This window comes from Muntiacus reevesi, chromosome 3, assembly GCF_963930625.1.
Source record: "Muntiacus reevesi chromosome 3, mMunRee1.1, whole genome shotgun sequence".
NCBI lineage: Eukaryota > Metazoa > Chordata > Mammalia > Artiodactyla > Cervidae > Muntiacus > Muntiacus reevesi.
Window position 1 is genome coordinate 136,905,774 of NC_089251.1, and position 22,583 is coordinate 136,928,356.

At 37.1% G+C, this 22,583-nt stretch overlaps 1 protein-coding gene across 2 annotated transcripts in view; it reads left to right on the forward strand.

Moving 5' to 3' along the window:
* The window catches only part of ERBB4 (erb-b2 receptor tyrosine kinase 4), a 1,213,162-nt gene extending 1,200,016 nt beyond the window's left edge, over positions 1-13,146 (forward strand). Inside the window, exons 26-28 of one of the 2 annotated variants that reach the window (XM_065930645.1) lie at positions 1,475-1,522; positions 2,356-2,653; positions 6,202-13,146. In XM_065930645.1, the coding sequence (XP_065786717.1) occupies positions 1,475-1,522; positions 2,356-2,653; positions 6,202-6,647 (792 nt within the window). In that variant the 3' untranslated portion in view covers positions 6,648-13,146. The remainder of the gene's footprint in view (positions 1-1,474; positions 1,523-2,355; positions 2,654-6,201) is intronic. The other variant, XM_065930646.1, reaches the window with a different exon arrangement.
* Positions 13,147-22,583: the final 9,437 nt, after the last annotated feature.

Below are 22,583 nucleotides of genomic sequence, written 5' to 3' on the forward strand. Positions count from 1 at the left end.
GCCAAGGATGAAAATGAAATATTTCATGATTGACCACATCACTTATAATTGGGACTGGAGCTCAATCCCAACAATACCATACAACAATCTGTCTACTCTACAAAGCTCCTCCTATGCATTGCATAGCACATATATCCAAATTTCCATGTTATTATCTTCAGTGTGTTGTTAGTTATGTTACTACAGAAAGAAAGAGATAAATATTTTCTATACCATTATGTAAGTGGCTCAGTTATAGGCAGAGTTAAAATCTAAACTCAGTGTAGGTGTTCAGAGCTTGTTCCCTTAAGTTCAGAAGACTCAGTTAAGGAAAATTCTATTATCTAGTTGCTATTAATTTGTATTGAACCGTTAATCTCTGTGGAACCATATTCTTAGGTTGTTCTGTCAATCTATAAATTATAAAAACATCAACCTGGAATAAGATTTAGCTCTGTTTTATAGATGTTTCAAGATGATGTCTTTGAGGTTTATTTTAGTCATCTCTGTTCACTTAAAGCCAGAAGGTACAGAATGAAAAGTTCACAAAATCAACTGTTTTTTTCTTCATTATTCATTATTTCAAGTGCCTCAAAAAGTGCCTTGTGCATACACAGACAGTGGTTTCTCAAGAAATGTGTTTAATAGATGACTGGTATTTTTCAATCATTTTGAAACAGAACTGGCATTCATGTCTTCTGTACTTAGCCTAAAGAAAGTTATCTTTAATATTTTCTCATATTTTTATATTGACTTTTATTTAGCCCATAGGTTAGAGTTATAAGCCATAAGAATATGTCTTTTTGGGTTTTTTTTTCCTAATTGCAATCTAATTTCAACTGATTCTAAATACATGAAAGTAATGTATGTAAAGCATGTTTCCAGGAAAGAAACCAATTTTTCAAGATTTTCTGCTGTTTGTTCACTTAAAAAAAGACTAATGAGAAAATATTATTTACCCTTTCTATAAGGAAAGGTTGAGAAGCTGACCCTTAGCTGAAGTGGTAAAGAATAAATGTAATTTAAAACAAAAATTATTCCAAGAAAATTGAAATCTACTTCTATCTCTTTTTATATAAACTTCTTATAGGAGAAAAGTTAATGTGGTGATATGTGATCATTCCAGTCACCTAGTATAACAGAGGAAAGCATTCCTTGTTTATAACTCTAGTTTATTATTTACTGCTTTTCCCTTTCTTCTGGGGTTCATCAGAAGAATATTTATTGTCAACATAATTTTTATGCATTTAAAATTTTTCTTTTTAATTTTCCTTTACAGGGATTGAATTATACATAGTATCCTCAAAATATATAAATAAACTTTCTTGAGATCAGAATACATAAAATTTTACTGTTTAGCAAACATCACTGTTGTGCATGTGTTCCCTTTTGGTTCACACAACTCATGTGGCTTTTCTTTTTCTTTTCTTTTCTTTTTTTTTCCATTCATATCACCTCTTATTATATCCATCATTCCATTTTTCTTTCCTATTAGAGTGAAATTGGACACAGCCCTCCTCCTGCCTACACCCCTATGTCAGGAGTAAGTATTTCACAATCAACCTTCATCTTTTAGGATTTTTGATCTTTGCCTACCATATTTCCTCTCTCTCGTCTCACCATAATTTCCTCATTTTGCCTTTGCCAACAGTGAGTTAAGGATTTACTGTAGCTTGTGTAGCTGCCTATGTAGATATGTTTTATCTCAGTAGATAATCCAGAGCTGAGATATCATGCATCTACAGTAGCTTTTGATTTTCATCTTAAAAATTTACCTGGGCTCATACATTATGCTTCTGGATAAGGAGGTTATCTTTATTTCCATGATTATAGGTCTTGTGCTAAAAAGTCAGAATTTTGGTGATGATTTTCCAGTTATGTACTATAGACTCAAAATTATAGTAACAACAGACTAGAAGGCAATAAGGAACTATCACTATTCAAATGTCATCACTGTGCTTCTGTTCATAATGGCAACTGCCTATAGTTAATGACATTGCCATTTGTCTTGAAAATTCACTTTGAATTTTTATTTTATTTTATTTTTTTGAATTTTTACATTAAAAATAGGCAGTTGTGGGAAAGAATATGAAATACTTTTTATTAGACCATGTGTTAGGTGGTTAGTAAAACTAAAAGATATATTTCCAAATTGTTTTCCCACAATTGATTTACTTTATAGGACAAAATTGGAATTTTAGGTGTTTCTAGTCTATAACTCAGACTCATTAACTATTAGCGGGGAAAAAACACTTAATAAACTCTGACTTTGCTCTGATAGACAAACTTCTGTATTCTTTTGGTTATTAACATCCACATTTTTGATTGCTATTCCTCCCCATAACTTTGGTCCAAATGTGTTTCTACTATCGACAGAACCAGTTTGTCTACCGAGATGGGGGCTTCGCTGCAGAGCAAGGAGTACCCATGCCCTACAGGGCCACCACCAGCACAATCCCTGAAGCCCCCATTGCTCAGGGGGCTACGGCAGAGATTTTTGATGACTCCTGCTGTAATGGCACCTTACGCAAGTCCGTGGCGCCCCACGTCCAAGAAGACAGCAGCACCCAGAGATATAGCGCTGACCCCACAGTGTTTGCCCCAGAACGGAGCCCACGAGGAGAGCTGGATGAAGAAGGTTACATGACTCCTATGCGAGACAAACCCAAACAAGGTACAAGCAGAATGCTCAGAAATGATTGCCATTTGACATTTACTTTCATCAACATAAGCAAAGTCTCGAAGGGAAATTGCCAAACCATTTGCCTGTGTGACATTTGTGACCCACAAAAAGCCTAGACACTGCTACTCCTAGTAGGCTAACTGAATTAACACCATCCACATCATCTAGGGGCTTTTGTAGAAACTGGAATCTCAGACCTCACTTGATTAGGAATCTGCATTTGAACAAGATCCCCAGGAGACTTATGCACAATTAAGCTTGATGGACAGGGAGGCCTGGTGTGCTGCGATTCATGGGGGTCGCAAAGAGTTGGACACGAGTGAGCGACTGAACTGACTGACCGACTGAAGCTTGAGAAGCACTGATACAAACATAACTTTATTGGAATATTTAAATGAGGTAGCATATCACAAGATTTCAGAACCCTTGCTCCATTGGTGACCATAAAAACTGGTATTATTGGTAAAAGTGTCCAAAGCGTTTGATGGCACCAATAAAAGATTTGATTGATACATTAAAATGGTGTCATTTAAATGACCTGGCTTATTATAGGAAATTATGACTTCTGATAGGGTACATTTCAAAAATTAAAATTCTGTCCCTCCATATACTTTATGTATACCATCACATCTTGAAAATATTCATAGTTTATGGTTTTAGGAAGCACAGCAATAACTTTACAAAGTTAGTAGTAGGACTGTTAAATATCCAAATAAATTTCAATTTTGAAAAAACCTCTTTCCTTCTATGTTAACAGCATCAGAAAAAAGAGAAGACGGATGATGTTATTAATAACTGATGGCTGTGTCCCAGTCTTCAGTGTCACAGTAAATTATATTTTAAGACTCTGTATGAAGGTCCTTTATCTCCCTTAATATGTAGTTATATTCACTTTTGTAATATGCAGTTAAGGCATCACTAAGTACATATTATCAATAACCTATTAAAATATATCCACTTCCATACATATGAAAGTATTACTGTAATGAAGAATTGAATGTTTGAGTAGCCCAGTAGTGACACAAATGTAGGTTTTGGGAAGATTTGGCAGATCCTTCAGAAAGTGGAATGTTCCCTGGGAAGATTCTCAACTCAACCATAAAACTATTCCTGTCTACAGAACCACATGGCTATACAAATTTGCATTAGGACAACAAATAAGCAGATTGCATTGAGAAAAGGTAACTTGAATCTTCCAAGAGAAAACCAAGTCAGTCTGTGTAGACTCACAGTAGGTAGACCATCGCCAAATTTTATCTCTATGTACTAAGAAACCCACGTTTCTGTAGAAGGTTATTCTATTCTAGCCCAGTTCTCAGAGAGCAGATAATTTTAATATAGACATACCTATATTTTCAATGGAGAAATTGCAGGAATCTGGTAAGAGAAATCCAATTCTGACTCCCTTATAAGTTTTTTTTTTATATATATTTTTCTTAAAATGACAGTAGCCTTGAGACCCATTCAAATTAAAACTTGTAATGAAGTGTAAAGTTAAACCTACTCCTATAAGGGCAACAGTGAAAACCATGCCATAGAACAACAAGATCCTTCGACATGAGTTAGGGAATTTGAATTCTAGTTCAACACTAATTGTATCCTTCATACACCATTTAATCTCAATTTTCTGTCTATAAAGCTGGGAAAATACAGCTTGCATGTCTTTTTCACAGGATTGTTGTGAGGCTGAAGTGATAGCGCCTTGTAAGATACTGAACTGTAATCTGTGAATTTGATGGTAGGATGTTCATTATTATTATTACTTTTTGCTCAGTGCTCAGTCATGTCCAACTCTTTGTGACCCCATGGACTGTAGCCCACCAGGCTCCTCTGTCCATGGGATTTTTCATTACTGTCTCTTAACTTTCACATGATATATCCAGGGAAAAATAACCCTGGATTGATAAGATTTTTCTATGTGTCAAGTTTAGTATGGGGCATAGGAAGTTTGTTTCAGAATGATAGTATCTCAACAAACAGGCCCTCTTCCTACCCTGATACCAAAATAGGAATAGCTAAAGTGTCGTTTTTGTGCATATATTTAAAGAGAGGATATGCTACACATGTGTAAGAAAAGAAAGTGAAGTCGCTCAGTCGTGTCAGACTCTGCGACCCCATGGACTGTAGCCTATCAGACCCCTCCATCCATGGGATTCTCCAGGCAAGAATACTGGAGTGGCTTGCCATTTCCTTCTCCAGGTGATCTTCCAGACCCAGGGATCGAACCCAGGTGTCCAGCATTGCAGGCAGATGCTTTACCCTCTGAGCCACCAGGGAACACACATATGTGTAGATATGTCTATAAAGAGTCTACACAATAAACAGAGGGGTAGAATTAAACTTGAGGGAAGCAGTATTAGCAACATTAAAAAAAAAATTCTCAACCAATCCCTATTCTAGATAAATTTATTATTTTGAATCATACAAAATAGCTGCTCTAAGACTGGTTTCAACCTACAAAAACAGCAATTTCATATGATTCAAACTAATAGTTTGCTGTCTTATGATTATGATTCAGTTCAGTTCAGTCGCTCAGTCCGGTCCAACTCTTTGCAACCCCATGAATCGCAGCACGCCTGTCCATCACCAACTCCCAGACTTTACCCAAACTCATGTCTATCCAGTCGGTGATGCCATCCAGCCATCTCATCCTCTGTCATCCCATTCTCCTCCTGCCCCCAATCCCTCCCAGCATCAGGGTCTTTTCCAATGAGTTTCCAATGATTATGATTAGCCATTGGAAATAAATGTTACAATTATATTTATTGTTAAGCTTGTATATTATCAAGCAAGTCAGTTTAAAAGCATGTTAGCTATTTATCTGATTTGATTAGCTGAGTCTTTTCCTTAGATGTTTTCTTTCCTGTGTGTTTATCTTTTTGAGGGAGCATCTATAATCAAACCCTGATTACTTATGCAGACATTCCCAGCAGATACATAGACTAAGAAACACTATTCTTTCCCTTCATTCATTTATTACCGCATGGAGTTAATCTTGATTTTCCAATACTATTTTTAAAATTCTCACTTCTCCACAGTTAAATGCTATTTAATCCTGATAGGTTGTTTTATTTTCTAAGAGAAATGACTAACTTTTAAAAAACAGAAGCATTTCAACAACCGGCCACATGTGTAGGAGTGTGAGTCGCTCAGTCCTGTCTGACCATTTGCGACCCCACGGACTGCACTCCGACAGGCTCCTCTGTCCAGGGACTTCTCCTGGCAAAGACACTGAAGTGGGTTGCCATTTTCCTTCTCCAATATGTAGGAGAGACAAATATTAGAAGGAAAGAAGAGCAGTCTAGGGGACAGGAACTCTGAGGTGGCCCTGTCGGTGCCTTGTTCTCTCACTAACATTTTTTGCCCACTTACTCCTCTTTCCTATGACAGTTGTAGTCAACAAAACAGTTTTGGAGAAAACTCATGAAACCCGTGGCTTGATTGTTCTGGAAAAGGAAACTAACCGGTCCTGTATAACCGTGGCCGGAATTGCATTTTCCAGCAAGCAGATGTTAACTGATCCTTTTGTATTCCACCAGAATACCTGAACCCTGTGGAGGAGAACCCTTTCGTTTCTCGGAGGAAAAACGGAGACCTTCAGGCCTTGGATAATCCCGAGTATCACAGCGCCCCCAGCGGCGCACCCAAGGCAGAGGATGAGTACGTGAACGAGCCGCTGTACCTCAACACCTTCGCCAACGCCCTGGGGAGCGCCGAGTACCTGAAGAACAGCGTGCTCTCTGTGCCGGAGAAGGCCAAGAAAGCATTCGACAACCCCGACTACTGGAACCACAGCCTGCCGCCTCGGAGCACCCTCCAGCACCCAGACTACCTGCAGCAGTACAGCACAAAATATTTTTATAAACAAAATGGCCGGATCCGGCCTATTGTGGCCGAGAATCCCGAATACCTCTCTGAGTTCTCGCTGAAGCCGGGCACTGTGCTGCCCCCGCCGCCCTACAGACACCGGAACACTGTGGTGTGAGGCGCAGGGGTTTCAGCTGGAGAGACACGGCCGCTCGAATTTCCCGCCGCCTCTCTTTCTCTTCTTTCCTTCCTTCTACTCCCAAGGCCAGTAGTTCTGACACTTCCCAGTGGAAGCTGTAGAGATGCAATGCTAATTTCGTGCTTATCTAACTTGAACATTAGAAGGAAGGACTGAAAGAGAAAGAGAGGATGAACCACACTGTTTCTTCATTTGTCTGCATGGGTTGGCCAGGAGGCTGGAACAGCTAGAAAAGGACACGCAAATAGGAGGCAACACTGCCTGCCATCAAACTAGTTCTCAACGTTTCCCTTCCCTCTCCTCCCCACCCCACCCCCATCTTTTTTTTCTTTTTATTCCTTCCTTCCTTTCTTTCAAAGCAGATGCTTGAAAGATCCAAGCTATCTGTTCCTATCTGCAGGAACTGATCCGTATATTTTCAGCATCCCTGGTCATCCTTAAGGACGTTTTCAGTAGAACAAAACGGTAACCTTTTCTATAATGTATGATAGTAACTTAAGATTGAAAATCCAAACTCTTCCTCGACCAGTTTCTGTCTTGACAAGCAAGAATGGCCAACTCAGCTTTCATGATTTTTGAATCTTCATCCAAGTTATAACCAGTAATTATGTTTGGGGAGCTTTTTTGTTTTATCACTTTGTTTTGCTTTGATCCCTCTCTTCATATTACTTTCTCCCTTATCCGCAGCTTTAATTTGTAATTGCAAAGATTTTTACATCAAACCTTCTTAGGTGTTGCTATAAATTGAAAGAATTGTAAAAAGAGATATTTTAATACGGTGAAATGGCCACTATTTTAAATATACAGTCTTTAAAATTAGAAGGGGAAGCCAAGGTATTGGTCAAATATAACATTAAATCTAACTTTTGTGTTTTACAGTATTGAATATGGATTCTCCTCCCTCCATTCCTTTATATTCTTCAACATTTTCTTCCCCTCTATGAAAGACAGTACTTGATAGGTAGTAATAATATTAAGAATAGAAGGGAAACTAAGAGACAGTTCTGCGTGGTTCATGAAAACTACTGACACTTTCAGGGGTGGTCCGTTGGGAAATCCTTTGAACTGGAAGAAACACACTGGATTGAGTATGTCTACCTGGCAGATACTCAGAAATGTAGTTTGCACTTGAGCTGTAATTTTATTTGTTCTCTTTCTGAACTTCATTTTGGATTTTCAATGAAGCAATATGGAAGCAACCAGCAAAATAACGCATTTGAGTACATTTTTTTAAAGAGCTAAGATAAAGAAAGACTCTGGAAATGCCAAACCACGCAGTTAGGATTTTGGAACAGTATCAGGGGATTATGGTAAAAGAGTTAGCACATGTTCCACATGTAATATCACATTTGCTACATGAGGAAAGTTGTCCAGTTTGTACACTCCATTTGAAGGAATGCAAGTAAGGATTGGCTTAAATTCCATGGAATTTTTAGTATAAGACCCTTATTTATATTAAGTGGAAGGTAACTTTGCACATAAATTGGTATAACAAAAAGAAATAAACAAACAGTCACTACTTATAGATAGATCCTTGGGTTAAAAGTTGTAAATAAATGTGAAAAAAGTTTCTCATGTAATTATTTTAATACACAACATACTACCCTTATGATATTTTATATAACTCTTTTTCTTCAGACAGCATCCTAGTTCTAGAGCCATCTTTATTGTGTATCATTTTGAAGAATACCTGTTGAGTTAAGATGAGCAATAGAAACAAATGATAGGGTTGAATTTTTAGAAAAATGGAGACCTCAGGTCAGCAATTAGAAAAACTGGATATAAATCTGCCCCTTCTAGAAAAATCTGCCCCAATTTATTTGGAATTTTGTAAAAAATATTTCTTTCCAGTGATAAGGTGTTGGGAATTTGAATGTATCACCTGGTGGTGATGGTTTAGTTGCTAAGTCGTGTCCGACTCTTGCGACCCTGTGGACTTTAACCCACCAGGCTCCTCCATCCATGGGATTCTCCAAGCAAGAATACTGGAGTGGGTTGCCATTTCCTTCTTCAGAGTGTATCAACTAATTGAAAACAGACTAAAAATCTCCATGGGAAAGAGTAGAGATAAAATGACAAGAAATCTAGGTTTCCGCCTATTTTGAGAAAGTTAAGTCTCTCCACCCATTCAGCTCCCTTATTTTTCAACTCATATTTATTTATAGTCTACTAAAATCACTGTGTTATGTGGGGAACACCCAGATAAAGGCAATACTATCCCTAACTTTAAAATTTTACAATTACAATGTATTTGGAATGACATTTAATTTTTTTTATAATTCAAAGATTACAATTGCATGGACTCTTTTCTGAACAATCGTATAAAATCAGCTATTTGTTAAAAGATCTTCTGTGAACTCATCTGGGACATGAGTGAAACGTCCTACAGGTTACTGAAGGTAACACATAGGATAGTTTCAGTGTTATCATCCAAACGCAAACTGGTCTAGAAGGGTATTGTGTCACTGGCTAAGTGTAATTTCCAGATTCTAACTTAACCATTAAATCAGCAATAGATGTTGGTCTTTGCCCAAGAACATTGGAGACATTGGGATTGATTTCTTCCAGCGTTATGAAAAGTGAGGGAAGCTAAAAGAATGAGGTCGAGTAAGGAGGGGTTTTATGAGAGCTCTTACAGTGAAGTTCAAACATGAATTTCCCAGGGGTGAAGACAGAATGATTCAGGGCCACAGCCTAAGAGCTCAGAGTTCTTCCACCCAGTCAGAGAAGTCTCCAAGAAAAGCAGTCCTCACATCATCATTTATGGAAGTTTAGCTAGAAACCTCTCTTTCTAAATAAATCTGTACCAACTTATCACTGACAGTATCTTTGTTGGATGCTACAGCTTGACTTTTTCTCGTGATTTATGATATTCATATGGTTTGGGGGGGGGGGAATGACAAGCAGAATCACTTAGAGAAGGAAAGAAAATTATTTTACTGTAAGGTAATAGAAATATATTCAGTAAAGGTAGTGTCCTTTTCATCATAGGAACATAAGACTTTTACATAACAGGTACTAATAACTGGAGATAGATGCAAGTATATCCAAAATGACCTAAAATGCTTCACAAGAATCTAATTGTTCATTTTGAATGATTTATCTAGTACATACTTAATTTCAATTGTTTTAGAGTTTCTCTTTTGTTTTATTTTTGTCCCCCAGGAAAACATATTTCAAAGTGTATGAGAGGGAGAAATAAAAAAAAGTTTATTTGTTCCAAAGAATAACTTACTCGACTCAATAAAATGAAATTTTAAAATGCCAATTAAAGCCTTCAAAGTGTGTTGGGATATCAGATTATTGCAAGCTAGTTGTATTAATGCAAATATGCAGAACCAATTAAATAAATTTGAAGAGAATAGTCAAATTACCCAGACTGTATTTTTTAAAAATCATCAAATCTTGTAGCTTAGACCTATCTTGGGGAATCTTATTTCCAGGTAAGAAAAACTGTATAACTAATTGTTTGTTCAGGGCAGTAGTTCTTAGATAGGTAAGAAAAGATGTCCTCTAAACCAAGGTAGACCCAAAACCACAAAGCACCTGAACCACAAAGAGGTGCTTGAACTACTGAATAGCAGTTGATTTTCCAAATACTAGTGGCACAGTTGAGGAGCAGAGTTCTTTCTCGGGTAATATTCTTGACATGGAATAAAAAATCAATGCAAAACTCAAATCAGATTAAAATGTATAAAGTAAAAATTTGAGATTGTTTTCTTAGTAGATCAGGAAAAATGAATATTTGTAGCTGGAGAGGAGAAATAGTGTTATTTTAAGTGTATAATGTAAGTGTTAATACCTTGTAAATCAGGACTTGGCATGAAGATCATGTATATTTCCAATGCCTAGGACAAACCAGCAGGACTGTGAGGTTCTGCTCGTAGATGAAGTTGGAAGGATTATCAACATGCTTTTTGAAGTCTCAAAAATTAAAAAAAAAAAAAAAAAGGAAATTGGTTAAGCCTGACAGGGAAGGATGTAAATACATGTTTTTCTAGAGCTATCTAAACTTTATTTCAAAACTTGAATTATTCATCCATCTATAAATGTTGATTATTTAACTAGTATATGTAGTTCATAAGGTAATAGAAAAGGTGACCCTGAAAGCTTGTATATATCTGGGCAGAACCATGATAATGCTGTAAGATGTAGATTTAGTTAGGTTAACAGATGTTAAATGATTTTAATACTATTAAATAAATCAAACTAGAAAACTAATCACAAAAATAATGTAGCAAAATAAGATGCAGGATATGAAGACATAGGATGGATTTTGTGTAGTAAAAAAATGTTTGTCATTTAAATTTATTATTTGTTAGGTTTAGCTGAAAGTAGGCATATAAAAAGTGAGTTTCACTTATGAAAACTTGCTTTAAAGCGTTACTATTATTTTCCCATTCTCTTATTCCTTGACTGCTTGTAAAATGTTTTCCGTGTAAACTGAAAATTTTCAGATTTGTTTTGCAAAACACCACCTTGTAGAGTTTAACAGGCAAATATGATACAAATAACTTTAAGTAAGATGTTTCAAAATGAAGTGAAGGAAATGAAAATGTTCTATTACCTTATGCAGAGACAAAAGAATGAGTGGCACCATATAACAAACAAACAAAATGCATTTCATTTGTGACTTATCCTTTCCTTTTTCCATGAAACCGTCCCATTTCCAAAAAGAACCCAAGGAATTTATTAACAATATTCTGAGAAATAAATACTAAAGCAAGCTGCTGTATTTCCATTATTTTGGACTTTAGTTAATAATCAGATAATTTTTAATAGGACCGATGAGAAATCCAGGTGGATAAGCTTCTGGATGTTGAAAAGTCAGAAAAGTAAATCTACTGTTTATGCTGAAGGCAGAGAATTCTGCCAGGACTCCCAGTATATATGGCCTTTGAAGGACAGTCTTGTACCCATGCAGACACTTAAAGGCCGACTTATATCTCCTGCCATTTGCTTAAGAAGGAATAATATTACAGAGATATAAACTGGACATCATTTTAAAGTAACAATATCCATGGAGACTTTGATGTTGTTTATACCTCTGGGTAGAAGTAATACAATCTTTTCTAATCCCAGAGAAACTTTGCAAGAGTTGTTCTTTCCACAAATGCAAACTTGAAGCTGTTGTGGGCACCATGTTGGGTGAGGAACCCTTGTGTTTTTATATGGAAATGATTTTTCACACCATGGGCTGCTTTGTTCTTTTCATTGAAAAAGAAGTCTTGGTAAAAAATAAATAAATAAAATTTAGGCCCTTGATTCAAGACCCCTGATTATTTTATAGAGTTGCAAAAATGTAAGATGTGTCACTTTTGCAGACCCCTGCCTCACCTCTTCAGAGTCAGGTGATCTTTGGGGCACAGAAATGCTTCTCTAGTCATGAGCTGAAAAGACTCTAAGCCCTAATTTCATGGAGGTATTCACGTGCTTACCCTGGAAAATACTCTTTGATAGTCAGCTCTGCAAGTAAGTGATTATCTTGTTAGGAATCACAGAAAAATTCATTTTTCTCTGGACATTATAGGAAAATCCTGGCCTTACTTCTTTTCCTATTGGCATGAATACTCTGTTTTCCTCACTTTCTGCCACCTGAGTTTAAAGTGGCTCTCGTATTTCTGTGCCAGTCTCAAGCCATAGAAGAACTCTAAGGTCCCACATGTTGCTTTGTGAAATATTGGTTTAGCCTCTGCCCTCAAACATCTGACTTTTCCATAAAAGGTACTAACAATCTGGACATTGCTTAAATTGTTTCTTAAATAAATGACTGCACAGAGTATGCTTTATGGAATTAACATTACACTTTTCAATGAAGATCGAGTCTCTTACTTCATCCTTTGTAAGAATTTGAGACGGGTCAGCCTGTGATGAATCTTGAAACACATATGTGCACATACCTTTGGTAGGTTTTAGATATAATCATTTCATAAAAACTACATTCTAATAAGTTATTTTGCCAGCAAATTAACTTATTGACTTTATTTATCTTACTTTGCTCCTGATTGCAAATATTTTACAGCTGCTATATGTTTTTGTTTTTGTTTTTACATAAAGAAGAGTCTTATAATGGTAAAAGCTATTCAGCTTCGAGAACCACCTGTAACTCTTTACTGGATCACTCATCCATCTGACAAATGTATAATGAATGCGGTTTCATGGAAATGAAAATCCATGTTGTCTAATAAATCGCCATTTTTTCCTCTACTCTTGCTCTTTCAGGACGTTTTTCTTTCAATGCTCTAAGAATTTCACCTGTATCACCATGAGACGTGGTTATATTTGCTCGAATATACAAGAAAACAAAATTTCATACCTGTAGGCAGTAGCCTAACTTGTCCAAACCACTTTGCCTTTACTGCTATTTTTATCCCTGATGCGTAGCTGTTTTTCCCCAGGCTTGTAGCTGTTTTGAAGGAAAGCAAATCATACCTCCTAAGCAATGACATCACCCGATTCTTGAGTATCATTTCCACATTTTTCAGTTAATGGTGGGGGGGTAGGTGGGGGTTGTACCTTTTCCCTAATGTGAGAGTCATTTTCCTGTATATTTCTGGATCTCTCAGGGGCTGGGTGGGGGGAGCGAGGGGGTTACACCATAGCACTCCAAGAATCCTTTGGGATTACTTCAGTAATCAACTGCGGAAGTTATTTTCTAAGTGTAGATATGTAAGCTGTTCTTTTAAAGTAAGGTACTTTGGAATATGTAGCATAAATTGGTACTGCTGTTAAATGGGTCGATTATTAAACTGAGCAGCTGTGCGCGGGCAGCTAACTTTGAATGCACATCTCACTGACTGGTGTGTCTACATCTCTTGTTGTGAGCACCAGGAACTTGAGCTCCTGCAGGTCAAAACTGCATTTTCACACGACCTGACTACTTGTTCATCTTTCTTGAGCACCATTACAGTAAGGTCAAATGAAAATGAAATTGATCTGCTAGATAATTCAGAGCACAAAAAAATAAATAAATAGTAAGTCACATGAAATCCTTTCTCAAGCACTCATCTCATACATGCATCAAAGTAGTTGACTAAGATCAGTTCAGGTGATAAAGGCAGACACTTTACCAAAAAGGCAGAGGCTTAAGGTATTATATACATTTGTATTCATTTCCTTATGTTCTTAACTTGTAAACAGAAAACAAGCCCTCTGTCTTCTGAAGTATCTTCAAAGGACAGGGGTGCAAGAATACCTAGCTGGTAAGCCATTGATGTTTCATTTAAATCCCAGTGTTCAAAGTTAGCTGCCTTTTTGAAATAAACAAACAAAAAATACTACTGTATGTTTGAAAATGTGAATAGTATTTTTATAGCTTGTTAAAGACATGGCTAGTTGCATTTGTAAATAGGGATACTGTTGCTTTGATTTTCCTCTGTGGACATCTTTATTTGGAACATAATTGTCTTTAGGGTTGATTTGTATATAAGTAATTGGCTTGTGATTGTTTCTTTTGGGTTGGAAGTTATCATTCTGACATTACTTGTGATTCTGTGTTCAGCACTATGGTGACGTGTTCAACCTCTGCACTCGCTTACACAATAGGATATGCCAATTGTGTGTGGTGTAATGTTATTTTGATTTTTTTTTTTCTATTTTATCTATGAAGGATTATGCACTTAACACATACTAACTTTTTTAATGTTAGGTATATTTTTAGTATAATTTCCCTTGTTCTTTCCTCCCCTCCAACCCTTCACCCCATCCTCCTCCCCTTCTCCCATTTACTGTTGTTATTTGAGAATGAGGGACAAACAGTATTTTAAATTTCTGTAATTAGGCTTTTCTGTTAGTTCTCAAGGATCCTCTCTTGGCTCTTGGGAAAGAATTGTACCTGTACAGGCAATTATAGAATGCGACCTGCTTTGCCTCATTCCGTACTGATCATCCCAGCTGAACAATTTGAAAACTGTTCTGCCTTTTTGTTACATGAATCTGTCAGAAATATATTTTTAATTTAATATAAATGAAATTCAATAAAATATGAAACAAATGTCCTCTTCTGTGTCGGAAATATGTTATAAGAAAAGCCAATTGAAGAAAAAGATTTGTTCTAGATTTAATAATCTGAAGATGTGAAAATAGGCTTATTTTGTCCATATTTATGAACCTCATTAATTATTCTTCAGAACGCTTTGGTTGTTTGGAATGTAACACATTCCATATGTTTTTACCATCTAGCACAAAAGCCTATTGACGTGTGCAGACTCATTCATCTGTGCAGACTTAATTCACCGTGATTGGTTTGTTGCTTTGGGAATTTAAAAAATTATGAAATATTGGTAAGTTGTATACAAATAACATTAATATTTTTATGATTTTTTTTCTTTCTGCCCTCATTTCAGTTTATAAAAATTGTGTCAGCAAATCTTTTGTTATAAAGAATATCAAATGCTAGTACCATGCTTGAAGTTAGGGAGAGAAAAAGGGACTATAAACAGTCAAACAACTGAGATGATTTGGGACAAGCCCATGGAAAGATGGGAGAATGATTTCAGAGACATTAATGATGTGAATAAGATCCTCTCCCATAACCTTTTTTTATTCTAACTTTCCTATTTTAATTATTGTTTCTTAATCCTTTATTTTCCAAAGTATAAGAAATTTAAGATTCCAATAATTTCTCATTCAAAACAACTACTCTTTCAAACTATTTTAGTCATTTGAATACAAATAATGTCAACGGAAAGGGTGAACAAAAAATATATTTTTTCAATATATTGAAATAAGTTCTCTTAAACTTGTTAAGTTATAGGTTTTTAAATATCCTGTTGATTAGACCTCTGCTGTTTGCATGGATGAACACATTCTCTCCTTTTAATATTTTGGCTTGTTCTTTTGAGATTGTTGTCATTTCACTATGTTCACTGTGAGATACATCAATTTTTACCCAATGATAGTCTGAGGAAGAGGGAGAAACAACTTGCATTTACTCTTGCTTTAATACCTTAAAAAGTAGAGTTGACACTTCCAGTGGCATCATGTGAGTTCATTCACTGTAGTTGTCAGTCCAGTTGAGTTCAGTCCCTCAGTCGTGTCTGACTCTTTGCAACCCCATGAATCGCAGCACGCCAGGCTTCCCTGTCCGTCACCAACTCCCGGAGTTTACTGTTAATACTGGAAAAGTTCTTCCTACATTAAATCTACTGACATTTCAGGTCTCCTTTTAAGAACTTCCCTGGTGGTACAGTGGTTAAGAATCTGCCTTCCAATGGTAGGGGCCTGGGTTTGATCCCTGTCCAGGGAACTTAAATCACAAATGCAGTAGGGCAACTTAGTTCACTTCAGTTCAGCCGCTCAGTCATGTCCAACTCTTTGCGACCCCATGAATTGCAGCACGCCAAGCTTCCGTGTCCATCACAAACTCCCAGAGTCCACTCAGACTCATGCCTATCGAGTCGTAATGCCATCCAGCCATCTCATCCTCTGTTGTCCCGTTCTCCTCCTGCCCCCAATCCCTCCCAGCATCAGGGTCTTTTCCAATGAGTCAACTCTTCGCATCAGGTGGCCAAAGTATTGGAGCTTCAGCTTAAGCATCAGTCCGTCCAATGAAAACCAGAACTGATCTCCTATAGGATGGACTGGTTGGATCTCCTTGCAGTCCAAGGGACTCTCAAGAGTCTTCTCCAACACCACACTTAAAAAGCATCAATTCTTTGGCCTTCAACTTTCTTCACAGTCCGACTCTCACATCCATACATGACCACTGGAAAAACCATAGCCTTGACTAGATGGACCTTTGTTGGCAAAGTAATGTCTCTGCTTTTTAATATGCTATCTATGTTGGTCGTAACTTTCCTTCCAAGGACTAAGGATCTTTTAATTTCATGGCTGCAATCAACATCTGCAGTGATTTTGCAGCCCCCAAAAATAAAGTAAGCCACTGTTTCCACTGTTTCCCCATCTATTTCCCATGAAGTGATGGGACCTGATGCCATGATCTTAGTTTTCTGAATGTTGAGCTTTAAGCCAACTTTTTCACTCTCTTCTTTCACTTTCATCAAGAGGCTTTTAGTTCCTCTTCCCTTTCTGCCATAAGGGTGGTGTCATCTGCATATCTGAGGTTATTGATATTTTTCCCGGCAATCTTGATTCCAGCTTGTGCTTCTTCCAACACAGCGTTCCTCATGATGCTGTGATTCCTGCGTATAACTTAAATAAGCAGGATAACAATATACAGCCTTGACGTACTCCTTTTCCTATTTGGAACCAGTCTGTTGTTCCATGTCCACTTCTAACTGTTGCTTTCTGATCTGCATATAGGTTTCTCAAGAGGCAGGTCAGGTGGTCTGTATTTCCATCTCTTTCAGAATTTTACACAGTTTATTGTGATCCACACAGTCAAAGGCTTTGAGCATAGTCAATAAAGCAGAAATAGATGTTTTTCTGGAACTCTCTTGCTTTTTCGCTTATCCAGCAGATATTGACAATTTGATCTCTGATTCCTCTGCATTTTCTAAATCCAGCTTGAACATCTGGAAGTTCACAGTTCACGTATTGCTGAAGCCTGGCTTGGAGAATTTTGAGCATTACTCTACTGGTGTGTGAGATGAGTGCAATTGTGCGGCAGTTTGAGCATTCTTTGGCATTGCCTTTCTTTGGGATTGGAGTGAAAACTGACCTTTTCCAGTCAGTGGCCACTTTTCCTGTGGCCACTGCTGAGTTTTCCAAATTTGCTGGCATATTGAGTGCAGCACTTTCACAGCATCACCTTTCAGGATTTGAAATAGCTCAAATGGAATTCCATCGCCTCAACTAGCTTTGTTCGTAGTGATGCTTTCTAAGGTCCATTTGACTTCACATTCCAGAATGTCTGACTCTAGGTGATTGATCATACCACCATGATTTTCTGGGTCATGAAGATGTTTTTTGTATAGTTCTTCTGTGTATTCTTGCTGTCTCTTTTTAATATCTTCTGCTTTTGTTGGGTCCATACCATTTCTGTCCTTTATTGAGCCCATCTTTGCATGAAATGTTCCCTGGATATCTCTAATTTTCTTGAAGATGTCTCTAGTCTTTCCAGTTCTGTTGTTTTCCTCTCTTTCTTTGCATTGATCACTGAGGAAGGCTTTCTTATCTCTCTCTGCTATTCTTTGGAACTCTGCATTCAAATGGGAATATCTTTCCTTTTCTCCTTTGATTTTTGCTTTTCTTCTTTTCATGGTTACTTGTAAAGCCTCCTCAGACAGCCATGTTGCTTTTTTGCATTTTTTCCCATGGGGATGGTCTTGATCCCTGTCTCCTGTACAATGTCACAAACCTCCGTCCCTAGTTCATCAGGCAGTCTACCAGATCTAATCCCTTAAATCTATTTCTCACTTCCACTTTATAACCGTAAGGGATTTGATTTAGGTCATACCTGAATGGTCTAGTGGTTTTCCTTACTTTCTTCAACTTAAGTCTGAATCTGGCAATAAGGAGTTCATGATCTGAGCTACAGTTAGCTCCTGGTCTTGTTTTTGCTGACTGTATAGAGCTTCTCCATCTTTGGCTGCAGAGAATATAATCAATCTGATTTTGGTGTTGAACGTCTGGTGATGTCCATGTGTAGTCTTCTCTTGTGTTGTTGGAAGAGGGTGTTTGAAAAGATCAGTGCGTTCTCTTGGCAAAACTCTATTAGCTTTTGCCCTGCTTCATTCCATACTCCTAGGCCAAATTTGCCTGTTACTCCAGGTGTTTCTTGACTTCCTACTTTTGCATTCCAGTCAGGACATCTATTTTGGGTGTTAGTTCTAAAAAAGGTCTTGTAGGTCTTCATTGAACTGCTCGACTTTAGCTTCTTCAGCATTACTGGTTGGAGCATAGGCTTGGATTACAGTGATGTTGAATAGTTTGCCTTGGAAATGAACAGAGATAATTCTGTCATTTTTGAGATTGTATCCAAGTACTGCATTTTGGACTCTTTTGTTGACCATGATAGCTACTCCATTTCTTCTAAGGGATTCCTGCCCACGGTAATAGATATAATGGTCATCTGAGTTCACCCATTTCAGTCCATCTTAGTTCACTGATTCCTAGAATGTTGATGTTCACTCTTGCCATCTCCTGTTTGACCACTTCCAATTTGCCTTGATTCATGTACCTAACATTCCAGGTTCCTATGCAATATTGCTCTTTACAGCATCAGACCTTGCTTCTATCATCAGTCCCATCCACAACTGGGTGTTGTTTTTGCTTTGGCTCCATCCCTTCATTCTGTCTGGAGTTATTTCTCCACTGATCTCCAGTAGCATATTGGGCACCTACCCACCTGGGGAGTTCCTCTTTCAGTGTCCTATCATTTTGCCTTTTCATACTGTTCATGGGGTTCTCAAGGCAAGAATACTGAAGTGGTTTGCCATTCCCTTCTCCACTGGACCACATTCTGTCAGACCACTCCACCATGACCCGACCGTCTTGAGTGGCCCCACACGGCATGGCTTAGTTTCATTGAGTTAGACAAGGCTGTGGTCCATGTGATCAGATTGGCTAGTTTTCTGTGATTATGGTTTCAATGTGTCTGCCTTCTTATGCCCTCTCACAATACCTACTGTCTTACTTAGGTTTCTCTTACCTTGGATGTGGGGTATCACTTTACAGCTGCTCCACCAAAGCGCAGCCGCTGCTTCTTACCTTGGACGAGGGGTATCTCCTCACGGCCGCCCCTCCTAACCTTGAACGTGGAGTAGCTACTTTCAGCCCTCCGGCACCCATGCAGCCACCTCTACACTTACCAACTGTACAGTGCTTGACCATGTATTATTCTGCATATGTACGTTTTTGGCTCACCACACCATTTTGAGATATTACTAAAATAGCAGTCATCCAGATAAGAAAATAAGACTAAAATAACAAATCTAGAGTCAAGTGACCATCTCTAAGTGGTAGTCCTCACCCTCAAAGCTGTATCTTCTGATTGAAGTATCTTTCTTTCCTCCACTTAGTTAAATACTTCTCTTTCTCCTGCTACTGCAGAGAAATCTCATTTTGATTGGAGAATAATTTATGCTGACAAATTGACTCAATTCAAGGACCCCAGAGATCTTCATTTGTCCTTTGATGACTGCCCTGAAAACTTCACTCAAACTACCCTGGAGTAAGTCATCTATGATGAATAAACACGTTCCTTTCAGTCAAGAAAGATAAATGCAACATAATCACAAGTAAAAAGATTTTTTAAAATGACCATGTGGGGAACCTCCTGGTCGAGTCCCATTTTCAGGGTCTTATAAATTTGCTCAGTAAAAGCATCACTATTGCCCCCACATATATCAGAGAATATGGCATAAAACTATCTCTTGCTCTAGCAATGTGATTACATACAGTAATGTTTAAAGAAAAAGAAACTTCACATCAAACACCTAATTCATAAGTAAGATAATAAATGTTCTAGGGTTTACTAAATGGCCACTGGAAACAACTTCTGAAATACAGCATACAATCTGATCTTGAACCAATGTCAAAACTTCAATTAGAGAATTCCCTGGTGGTCTAGTGGTTAGGATTTGGTGCTTCCACTGCTGGGGCCCCAGGTTTGACCCTAGGTTGGGGAACTAAGACCCTGCAAGCCACACAGTGCTGGAAGAAAAACAAAAAAGAAAGAAAAAAGCTTTAAGAGACTTCCTTGCTGGTCTAGTGGCTAGATCTCTGCACCCCCAGTGCAGGGGGCCTGGGTATGGTCCCTAGTCAGGGAACCACATCCCACATGCCACAAATAAGACCTGGTGCTGCCAAATAAGTTTTTAAAGAAACAGATTTTAAAGAAACAGATAAAAAAGATGATGGTAAGAGGAAAAATACTATGGAGAAGCTGTGAGGTATTTAAGGAGTAAAAGGTTAGAAGCTAAAATAAATATCAAAATTCAGGCCCTAGCTATTTTCTACTGCTTTATGCTCTGAAAGTCCTGAATGCACAATTGTTTAGCTTCATAAGCCTAGCAGGTAGATATCTACCTATATTTATGTTTTATTGATCTCTCTCTCTCTATATATATATATATATATATGTATATATGCACACATATATGTTTGTATACATATAGAAAAGGGATATGGAGAGAACATATTAAACAAAATATTTAATGATATATTTATATACTGCAAAGTTTCATACAGAATTTCCATTTTCAAGCAATTTCATCACAAGCCCCAAGATGTATATCATAGAACAAGTTGCACTCATAAAACTGTGAACCGAGCAGGTGCATAGTTAGCTAATTGTATTTCCCTCCACAGTATTATCAAGCTGTACGATGAACTATAGGCAGCAAACCCACTAGATAACCATCTTAAGATTAGAAGCAGAAGTCTGTCACCCAGATAGCAATTTTAAAGCTATAAACAGAACGATTCAGCTCAAGCTAGCAATCAAGAGAGTAAACCAAATGGTACACATGGGAGTGTGAATATTGAAATACCTGTTATTGCAAGTTACCCATAGATTCTTAAAAGAAAAATACGCATCTTGCAAACCTGTTTCTATTGACTTATACTTTGAAGATAAGTATAGTGTGTTCTACAAAATGATATGTATCCAACCTTTCTGTCTCTTTTAGAAACAAAGGAAAACCAAGATTCCAAGCCTTAAGGACATATTCTATTAGAAGCCCATGGATCCCTAGAGCAAGAGGCACATACATATCAGAAGATAGCCTGAGAGTAAAACCTTAATATCTCATCCTAGTTACCTTAAATATCTTATATCATCTTCTTATGTATATTATTGGGATTTATTCAATCATCTTGCCTTTATTGTGTAAAGTCATTATATTTATATGGACTTCCAGCCAATACAACAACATTAAAATAGCTATAGACTTTGATTGAAGGCTTCCCATATGCCTTGCCCTCTGTTAAGAAAGTTGTATTCATTGTCTTGTTTAATGTTCACCACATCCTTACAAGTTATTATTATTTTCCACTTTTCATAAATGAGGAAAGTAAAATTTTAGTAAGGTTAAAAACCTTTTCCAGGCTGCAGAAAAAGTGGCCATTCCTGGGACATAAATCCACCTGACATCAAAATAACTTATCCTGCATATTAAATTATATTTCTCTTATAATATTTATAATGAAATAGCAAGCATTATTTTTCTTCAAATATTTAAACTCAGATGTGTGATAAATGCTATTTTTTTCTGTAGTAAACCCAATTCCCTTTCCAAATCTCCAGTTTATTTAAAGACAGAAAAAATAAACTGACCATTTAAATTTTTTTCAAAATTAATCTGAAAGATAGTCAACCAGTTTAAGATTCTTCCCCATTACTTGCTCTCATATATGACATCTAAATCCCCAGACATATATTAGTAAGAATTTGCAAGATTCTGTAACCATGATAATCTGTAACCATGATAAACTGAAATATCACTGACTTACCACATAAAGCTCTGAAGAGTTGGTTCTTCTATCTGAGTCTCCCCAGACTGACACATCTACTGACACATATTGGTTTACTTAAAAAGGAAGGACAAGTGAAATTCTGTGAGACCCCTTTCTCAGGCTTCCTGAAAAAGTGTGTAATCATTTGCATTTCCAAAACTGACCTAAGGGAAGGTACAAAACAAAATCGTATTTCTATGAATAGAATCAGATTCTGTTGATGAACATCAACCAGAATCTATTATTTTTTTCTTCATCTCAAGTCTTCCTTTTCAGGTCAGAAATGTTTTATAGATTTAAAAGTAGAATAGAGAGGAAATTTAAAATCCAGGATTTTTTTCTGAATCTGCTTTCCATGGTAACATGGAGGTCTCTTATTTTGCAGCCTGAAGAACAATTCCACGTTAGTTCAAAGAAATTGTGGAAGAAGGGGGAGAAAAACAATTATGTACCAGGTAGTGTGCTAAGCAAATCATATCAATTATCATTTTATAAATTATAACTTAAGGGCACTATTTTTAAAATATCTATTTTATTTGGCTGTGTTGGTCTCAG